The sequence below is a fragment of the Penaeus monodon genome, chromosome 37 (assembly GCF_015228065.2).
Source record: "Penaeus monodon isolate SGIC_2016 chromosome 37, NSTDA_Pmon_1, whole genome shotgun sequence".
In the NCBI taxonomy this organism is placed as follows: domain Eukaryota; kingdom Metazoa; phylum Arthropoda; class Malacostraca; order Decapoda; family Penaeidae; genus Penaeus; species Penaeus monodon.
The window spans coordinates 5,326,139-5,336,138 of NC_051422.1; the positions used below are offsets into that span (position 1 = coordinate 5,326,139).

The 10,000-nt window shown below is 47.0% G+C and overlaps 1 protein-coding gene across 1 annotated transcript in view; it reads right to left on the minus strand.

The window, feature by feature from the left end:
• Positions 1-688: 688 nt before the first annotated feature.
• Positions 689-10,000, minus strand: part of LOC119596175 (hydroxylysine kinase-like) — a 13,733-nt gene continuing 4,421 nt past the window's right edge. Inside the window, exons 6-7 of the mRNA XM_037945353.1 lie at positions 2,986-3,242; positions 689-1,201 (exon numbers count right to left, since the gene is read on the minus strand). Of these exons, the coding sequence (XP_037801281.1) occupies positions 1,013-1,201; positions 2,986-3,242 (446 nt within the window). The 3' untranslated portion in view covers positions 689-1,012. The remainder of the gene's footprint in view (positions 1,202-2,985; positions 3,243-10,000) is intronic.

A 10,000-nucleotide genomic window follows, 5' to 3' on the forward strand; every position in this document is an offset into this window, starting at 1 on the left:
TTCCTCTAAATAAAACGGTCTCAAGTTTCTATTAGAACTAAAAACTGACGTTATTTTCATACAGAAATTATAACTTTTTTTGTGTCTCAGTATCACAATAGATAACTTTAAGTGTTTATTTATGAACCAATGATTTAATTATTATTGTTGTTCTGCTGTTTTTTCCTAATACCATGTCGAGATTATCAAAATTCATGGTCTTACTTTTTTTTTCGAATATCACAGTTATCCTTACCTTCAGCTGAAGTGACAATCTGATCATTAATAAATGTTACTCTCTTGCATGGGTATCAATGTTTCAAACAATGTAGGTGTTAATGTAAACAGTTATAAAAAATAATGGCAGTTAATAAAACACACTTTACTGTCTTTTTTCCAATTTAATGTATCATGTAAGAATCATATATCATCAAATTTTCAATCAACAAAACCGCCATAACAAGAAAATGTTTTTGACTGTGTGAGTGTGAGTGTGAGTGTGAGTGTCAGTGTGTGCGTGTGCGTGTGCGTGTGCGTGTGCGTGTGAGTGTGAGTGTGAGTGTGTGTGTGTGTGTGTGTGTGTGTGTGTGTGTGTGTGTGTGTGTGTGACTGTCTGTGTCTTTGTCTCTGTCTCTGTTTCTGTCTCTGCCACTGTCTCTGTCTCTCTCTGTGTGCCTGTGCATGTGCATGTGCATGTGCATGTGCATGTGCCTGTGCATGTGCATGTACCTGTGCATGCGCATGTGTATGTGCATGTGCATATGCAAGTGCATGTGCATGTACCTATACATGCGCATGTGTATGTGTATGTACATGTGCATGTGCATGTACCTGTGTTTATGCCAGTATCTGTGTCCGTTCCCGTGTTTCTGTGTGAATACATGTGCGCGTTCGCATGCGTCTCACTGCGTTAGTGTGCGCGTGCCTTGGCGATCGTACATGGTGCTTCTATCCGCGCGTATGCACGTCAATCACACACCCACACCCGCACCCACACACAGAACCCACGCGAACACCTCCCTCTCGGCCCGCCCTACTTCTCGTACGAGCGGATGATCTTCCTCCAGCGCTCCAAAATCTCCTCCTTCGGCGCCGACCAGAAGGTAGCCAAGACGTCCCACCCCCTGCGCGCCGTCGTCAGGAGGTACTCGTTGCCGGGGTCTTGCTCGTAGCTGTAGGCGCCCATCACGAGGCTCTGGGCGAAGCGGGCGGCTACGCATTCCTTGGGGAGGGAGGAGGGGGACCGGAAGGAGGGGTTAGATGCTGCTGTGGATATATACGTCGGTTTGTTATTCGTGTATGTATGTATGTGTGTGTGTGTGTGTGTGTATATATTATATATATATATATATAATATATATATATATATATATATATATTATATATCCTATAATATATATATCGATATATATATATATTCATCTCCATCATTCTTATCATCATTTAATAATTTATTCATTTAACCATTTATTCGCTTTCTCACCCACTAATTTATTCCTGTATTTTTTCTGTCTATCGGAATGCAGATGTGTGTATGCTGATATATTTATAAGAAGAAGAAGAAGAAGAAAAAAAAAAATATATATATATCTATATATGTATATATATATATATATATATATATATATATAATATATAATATATTATAGAGAGAGAGAGAGATAGAGAGAGAGAGAGAGAGAGAGAGAGAGAGAGAGAGAGAGAGAGAGAAATAGAGAGAAAGAGAAAAGAGAGAGAAAGAGAGAGAAGAGAGAGAGTGAGGGTCATAGACGCAGCTCGGAGATAGAGCGATAGAGAGAAGAGGTGCGAGAGAGAGAGAGACGAGAGATAGATATAGCTAGAGAGAGATAGAGTAGCGAGAGAGAGAGAGAGAGAGCTATATCAGAGATAGATTATGCGATGACGAGAGAGAGCTCATCTCTGCGAAGAGAGAGCAGTAGATGCGACACATAAGAGAGAGAGGACCAAGAGGAGAAAGAGAGGAGAAAGAAGAAGAGAGGAGTAAAGAGATAGGCAATGTAGAGGAGAGCGATATAGAGATGATGATAGAGCGCGATAGCGCGCTAGATAGAGAGAGCGAGCTAGAGAGAGAGAGCTACGGAGAGTAGAGAGAGAGAAAGAGAGATGACGGATCGAGTGATTGCGAGGAGAGAGCAGACTATACGACAGAGAAGAAAGATGAGCGGAGAGAGAGATAGCGGAGAAGAGAGAGAGGAGAGAGAGGAGAGAGGTGAGAGGAGAGAGAGCGAGAGAGGATCTAGAGATAGAGAGGAGCGAGAGATAGAGATAGAGATTAGCTAGAGGAGCGAGATAGACTAGAGAGCGCGAAGAGATAGGACCGTAGCGAGAGGATCGATAGGAGAGAGAGACTAGGATAGTAGAGAGCATCTGCAGGAAGATATATATCAGATGCTCGAGAGTAGATAGATCGTACGATCGTATAGTACATGTCATAGAGTGTAGTAGTCTAGAGAGAGAGAGAAAGAGAGAGAGAGAGAGAGGAGAGAGACAGAGAGAGGAGAGAGGAGAGAGAGAGGAAAGAGAGGAATCAGAGAGAGAGAGGAGAGAGAGATAGAGTCGAGAGAGAGAGAGAGAGAGAGAGAGAGAGAGAGAGAGAGAGAGTAGAGTAGAGAGAGAGAGAAGGAGAGAGAGAGAGAGAGAGAGGAGAAAGGAGAGAGAGAGAAGAGGAGAGAGAGAAAGGAGAGAGACAGAGAGAGACAAAGAGAGACAGAGAGAGACAGAGAGAGACAGAGAGAGAACAAAGAGAGATAGAGATAGACAGAGAGAGACAGAGAGAGACAGAGAGAGACCGAGAGAGACAGAGAGAGACAGAGAGAGATAGAGAGAGACACAGAGACACAGGGACAGACAGACAGAGACAGAGACAGAAAGGGAAAACCTTTAAAAAGAAAAAGAAAACAGAAGAGAAAAGAATCATCCCCGCCCCCTCTCCCCCCTATCCCTTTACCCAACCCCCTTACCCCTCCCTCCTCACCAAGAACTCACCCTCAGCACTCCCCACTCCGCTTCCGACAGACTCCTGTGCTTCAAATACCCCGCTAAAACGTGCCCGCCGGCGTCACTGGGAGGCATTTCTTCCACCTCGATCATCAGGTACATAATAGTGATAGCGATTTCGAAGACATAACACGATTCCTGGATGTCTCCGAAGTCAATGATGGCGGTCACGTGATAGTCATCCGGGTCTTCGGGGGCGGAGTCAACGATGATGTTCTGTTCGTTGAAATCACCGTGGATCATGCCTGTCAGGGGGGAGAGAAGGGAGGGGGGGAGGTATTTGATTATTTCGTTTTGTTCTCGTGGTGTTGGGTTGTTTGTCTGTTATTTGTGTATTTCGTTTTTTTTGTGGGGGAGGTTTTGTCTTCTCCTCTTTTTTCTTTCAAGCTTTTCTTTTCTTTCTCTTTCCTTCTCTCTCTCTCCTTCTCTCATCTCTCTCTCTCTCCATCTCTCATCTCTCTCTCTCTCTCTCTCTCTCCTCTATCCTCCTCCTCATCTCTTCGTCGTCCTTTCTCTCTCCTTCTCTTCTCCTCTCTCTCCTCCCCCATCCAACTCTCTCACTCTCTCCCTCTCTCTCTCCTCTCCTCATCTCTCTCCTCATCCTCTCTCTCTCTTCTCTCCCTTCTTCCCACCTCTCCTCTCTGCTTCTTCTCTCCATCTCATCTCTCGTCTCACTTATCGTCGTCTCTACTTGCTTCTCTCTTCTCTTCGTCTCTCCCATAATTCTTCTCTTTCTCTCTCTCAATCTCTCTCCACTCGCGTCGCTCTCTCTCTCCTCCACCGGTCCATCCACTGCCTCCCTCCTCTCTCGCCCCCTCTCAAAGACTCCAATCCCTCCTCTCTCGACGCCTCCTCCACTTTCTCTCTCCTCGCTCTTCCTCCTCCTCCTCCTCCCGCGTCTATCTCTATCACGGCTCTCCTCCCTCCCATGTCGTCCTCCTCGTATTCCCTCCCTTCCTCCCTTCTCCTCTCCTTCTTTCTCATTCTCCTTCTCGCTAGTTCTTCCTCTTCCTTCTCTTCCTCTCCCCCCTCGTATCTGTCCCTCTCTCGACTCATTTCTCTCGGTACCTCCTCTCTCTCATCTCTCTCTCGGTCTCCTCACTCTCTCTTCTCAATCATCACTACTTCTCTTCATCATCGTCGCCTCTCGTCTTCTCATTTCCCTCTTCCTACTCACCTCTCCCCCTCTCTTCTCCAAGATCTCTTCTCATCCTCCTCTCTCTACGGTCTCTTCCTCTCATCTCTCTCTCCTCTCTCTCTCCCTCCTCTCTCCTCTCATCTCCTCTCTCCATCTCTTCATCGTGCTTCTCCATCTCTCCTTCTCCTCCTCATCTCTCTCTCAACCTCATGTTGTCGATGCGTACCCCCTTCTTTGTTCTCTCAATCTAAAAACTCCGTCTAATCAGCGACTTATGCACTCCTTCCTCTCTTTCTCCTTCTAAGTCTCTCCTGTCCTCCCTCTCATCCCTCTCCTCTCCTCATTAAAGTCTTTCTCAATCGTCGTCTCTCTCTCTCTTCACTCCACTCGTCATCTCGTCGCTCCTCTCTCTCCTCCTCACTCTCTCTGGTGTTCCCGTCTCTCCCCGATCTCCTCTGTCTATTCCTTCTCTTCCGGTCCTCTCTCCTCTCTCCCGATCGCCTCTCGTCTCCTGGTCTCTCTCTCCTCTCCCTCTTCTTCCCTCTCACTCGTCTTTTCTCCTATTCTATCTTCTTTTTCATCTTTCTCTCTCGTCCCTGCTTCTCTCTCTCTCTCTCTCTCCTCCTCTCTCTCTCCTCCCTCTCTCTCCTGTCTCTCCCCTCTCTCGATCTGCTCTCTCTCCCCTCTCTCTCCTCCCTCCCCAACCCGTCCTTGTTCCACTCTCCTCTCTCTTCCCGCTCCGTCGGGTCCTTCCTACCTCTCCTCCCTTACTTTTCCCCCCCACGCCTCATCCTCATCCCGCTCTCTCTCTCCTCTTCTCTTCTCTCTTCTGCATCTCTCCATCATCTCTCTCTGCATTCAATTCTGTCTCTTCTCTCAATCCTCACCCTTCCTCTCCTCTCACCTCTCCTCTCTCTCTCACCTCTCTTCCTCTCGCGCCCTCTCAGTGTCTCGCTCCTACCTCCAATCTCCTCATCCTTCCTGTTGGGGTCTACTCAGTGCCATTTCCACTCCTAACTTCTCTTTCTCGCTCCTTCTCTCTTCTTCCTCATTCTCTTCTCTCCTACCTCTTTTCCGCTTACCTCCTCCGTGTTCCGCTCTCCCTCTCTGCTCCTCTTCGTGATCCCTTCTCAGGTATCTTCCCTCCCTCGCTCTCTCCTCCCCTTATTCCTCCTCCCTCGCCCCCCCCCCCACTCTTCTCTCTTACTCCTCTCTCTCCTCTCTCTCCATGTTTCTCTGAATCTTCCTCTTCGTCGTCTCTCCTCTTCATCTCCTTCTCTCCTCGCGGTCCTCTCTCTCCCACTCTCCTCTTCTCAGTCTCTCCTCTTCGTCTCTCTTCTGTCTGTATTCGGTCTTCTCGCCCTCTCTCTCATCTCTGTGTTCTCTCCGTCTCTACCTCCGTTCATCATGCGGCCATCCTCCTCTCTCCTCTCTCTCCTCCCTTCCTCTCTCTTCTCGTCTCATTCTCCACTCTCCTCTCTCTCTCCCTTCTCACCTCTCCTCCGCTCCTCCTCTCCTCTCCTTCCTCTCTCTCCTCACTCCCCATCATATCTCCTTCATCTTATCCTCTCTCTTTCTCTCTCTCGTCTCTTCCTTCTCCCGCCTCTCCGCGCTCGACTCTCATCTCTCCTTCCTTCTCCTCCGACTTCTCTCTCTCTCTGTCTCCTCTTCAGAATCTCATCTTCACTGCACGTCCCCTCCTCTCCATCTCTCTCCCATTCATCATCCCTCTTCGGCCTCTTCTCTCATACGCTTTTGTCTCGTCGTCTCTCTCTCCTCTCTCCCTCTCTCGATCCTCTCTCTCTCATCCCTCTCCTGTTATCTGTCAGCTCGCCCTCAGATCCTTCTCACTCTCTGTCTCCCCCTCTCTCCATCCAAGTGGTGCTCTCGACGGTTCTCCTCTCTCATTCCCGCTCATCATCTCTTTCATTTATCTCTCTTCGGATCTCTAACTTCTGCATCCCTTCTCTCTTCTCATCATCTCTCTCTCTTTCCCTCTCTCTTTTTCTACTTCTCTTTTCAGTTGCTATCCATTCTCTCTCTCTCAATCTCATTCTCTCATTCGCTTCCTCTCTCTCTCCTCCTTCTCTCGTCTTCCCCCTCCATCTTCTCTTTCTTGACTATCTTCTTCTCAGTCCCGGTCTCTCCTCTCTCGTCTTCTCCCTCGTCCTCACATTTCCGCACCTCTCCTCTTCCTCCCTCTCTCATCATCTTCTCTCTGCACTGCCTCTCTCCCTCCGTCCTCCCTCTCTCTCGGCTACTCCCTCCTCTCTCTCACTTTCTCTCCTACTTCTCCTCTCACAAATTCTCTTCTCTCTCTCCTCTCCCTCTCTTCTCTTCTCTGCGTCTCTCTCGTTTTCTCTTCCATCTCTCTCTCTCTTCCTCCCCCCCTCTTCTTCCTCGTCTCCTACCTCTCTCTTCCCTCCTCTCCCCCTCTCTCTCCCTCTCCTATCTCTTCCTACCTCTCTCACTACTTCTTCTCCTCCTCTCTTCTCATCTCCTCCTCTTCTCTTCCCTAAACTCTCTCTTCCCTCCTCTCTCATCTCCCGCCCTCAACTCCTCTCTCTGCTCATCCCTCTCCCTACTCCTGTCTTCTTCCCTCTCGTCTTGCTTCCTCTCTCTTTTCTCGTTTGTTTTCCCCCCGCAAAAACCCTCTCACTCTCTCCCTCTCCTCTCTCCTCTCTTGTGTACTCCCTCCCTCTCTCTCCTCGCCTCTCTCTCCCTCGTCTCGCCCTCTCTACTTCCTCTCTTCGATCCTCTCTCCCTCTTCTTCTCCCTCCCACCTCTCTCTCTTCATCATTCTTCGCTCCCTTCTCTTCTCTCTCCCCTCTCAGTTTCTCTCCAGCCGTCTCCTCCCTCTGCCTCGTTCCATTTCATCCACTCCGTCTGCTTCGCTTCTACTCTCTACTCCCCCTCCCCCTCTCGGTCCTCTCTCTCCTCCCGCTTATCCTCCCGTCTCTCCTCTTTATCTCTCTTCGTCCCTCTCATCTCTACCCCTCTCTCCTCCTCCAGCTTCACTCTCCTCTCGCTCTTCTTTCTTCTCTCCCTCTCTCTCGTCTCCATCATCATCGTCTCCTCTCTCGTCTCCCTTCTTCCAACATCATCTAGAATCGTCTCACTCTTCCCTCTTCTCCTTCGTCCACCGTCTTCATATGTATCCTTTCTCCCTCCTCCGTCCTCTCCCTCTCTCTCTCCCACCTCTCCTCATCATCATCTTCCCTCTCTCGCCTCTCTAACTCATCTCTCTCTCTTCTCACTCTCTCTCTCTCTCTCTAGGTGGGGGCCCCTCTCTCTCCTCCTCGTCTCTCTCTCCTCTCTGCCTCCCCTTCCAACCCTCTCCTCTAACTCTCTCTCCTACTATCTCGTCTCTCCCTCTCTCAGTCCTCCATTTCTCGCTTCCCGTCCTCTCCTAACTCCTCGTCTCTATCTCGTTTCCTCCCTCTCTCTCTCTCACTCTCGGGGTTTCCTGCTTCTTCTCTCTCTCTCTCGTCTTTCCCTCTCTTCCCCATCTACCCTAGACTCTCTCCCTCTCTCTCTCTCCTTAACATCTCTCGACTCATCCCTCTTCCCTCTCTATCTTCATCCTCTCTCTCTCTATTCCCTATCTTCTGTTTCTTAACCTTTCCCTCTCGGGCTCCTCTGTCTCTGCCTTCTTCATCATTCTCCTCACCATCACTCGTCTTCCTCTCCTCCTCCCTCCATCTTTCGGTTTCATCCCTCTCTCCGATCTCATCTAACTCCCTCCTCCAGACATTCTCCCTGTCATAGTCCTCTCTTCCGTTCGACCTCTCCTCTACATCTCATTTCTCCCCCTTCACTTCCCTTCTCTCCCTCCTTTTCCCCCCGTCTTTTCTCTCCCCTCGTATGGAACTTTCTTCTCTCTCTCTCTGCCCCCTCTTTCTCTCATAAATTGCTACTCACCCTATGACCTCCTTCTCTCTCCTCCCTCATCACTATAATTTTGTCCTCCTCTCTTGGTAGCGGGTCCAAGCTTTCCCCCTCTAATCCCTCATTCTATCTTTTATTAATTTTTCTTCCTCTTTTCACTCGTGTTCTCTCCCATCTCCTCCTTCTCCTTTCTCCTTCTCCCTCTCTTTTCATTACCCTCCCGAGTCTCTCGTCCCGTTACTGCTCTCATCCTGATCTTACCTCGTTACCTCATCCTCTCGTTCTCATCCAACCCCTCCCTCGTCCTCCTCTCCACCCCCTTTCCCGTCTTCCTACTCTTCCATCTCTCCTCCCTCTGCCTTCACTCCTCCTCTCTCTTCCTGTCTCTTTCACCCCGTCTCGCTCAGCCCCCTCTCAACTCGTCATCTCATCTCCCATTCACCCCTTTCTCTCTTTCATAACTACCACCTCCATGATCTACCTTTGTCACCTTATTAAAAACTCTCCTCTGCTCTCCCTCTCTCTCTGATTCGAGTACCCTCTTTCTCTCTCTCAACCTCCTAATCTCATCATCCAGTCCTAAATCTCTCATCCGCTCTCTTCTCCCTATTCCTCATCTCTGTATTTCCCCTCTATCTCCCTCTCATCCTGCTCCTCTCCAGCTTTCCCTGTTTTGTGCGTCCTCTTCATCTCCCTTCTCTTTCATTACTCTAACATTCCTCTTCCTCTCATCCATCTCCCCTCGTCTCGCGCCTACATCTCCTATCTCTCTCGCTAATCACACTCATCTCTCTCGCTTCGCCAATCTCCTCCTTTTCACGCCCCTCGTCTCCTGTTCACGTGATCTCTCTCTCCGACCCGTCCGCCTTACTCTTCTCTTCCCTCTTCATCCCTATCTCTCTTTTTTTTCCCCTTTCCCTTTTCCCCTCTCTTCTCGTCTTTCCTCCCCCCTCTAGCTCTCATCTCTTCCTGCATCCTTCATAAATCACCTCAACCTCTCTTGATCCCTCCTCTCCCTCTCTCTCTCAACCCACGTATCCCGCCCTCGTCCTCTCGACTCTTCCCCACCATTCTCTACTCTCTCCTTTCCCTCTCTCTCCTCTCCTCTCCCTTTTCTTTCACTTCTTATTAAATTTTTTTTTTTTTTTTTTTTTTTTTTTTTTTACTAATTTTATTTATGCGTTAAAGGAACAACAAATATCGAAGAAAATAGATTAAATATATCACTGAATGAATATAGCAGGATAAAAGACGTATACACACTTAAAAGAGGGAGTGAGAAAAAAAAACATACGAAAAAAAAGAGAAAGTCTCGAAAATCACAAAGCGACAAAACTACTTACCCTGACATTAAAATAATAATAATGATAATAATAATAATAATAATAATAATAATAATAATAATGATAATAATAATAATAATAATAATAATAAATGGTAACAATAAAAAATACTACTATTACTACTACAACTACTACTGCTAATAATAAAAATAATATTAGTAACAATAATAGTAATGATAATGATTATAATAACAATAATAATGATAGTACCAATAATAATAATGATGATGATAAAAGTAATAATAATAATAATAATATTAATATTAATATTAATAATGATGATGACGATGATGATGATGATGATGATGAGGATGATGAAATAATAATAATAATAATAATAATAATAATAATAATAATAATAATAATAATAATAATAATAATAATAATAATAACAATAATGATAATAATAATACTTAATAAATATACAAACAAAGAAATCACCAAAACACCCCCCCAAAAAAAACTGGGACAGGATGGAGAGATAAAGAGAGAGTGGAGAAGAGTAGAAAGTAGAGAAAGAAGAAGAAATAGGAAGGAGAGAGAAGGAGAGGAGAGTAGGGCGAGAAGAGAGAGAAGAGAGAGAGAGCAGGGAGAGGGAGAGAGAACAGAAGGAAGCAGAGAAACAAAAGAGAAC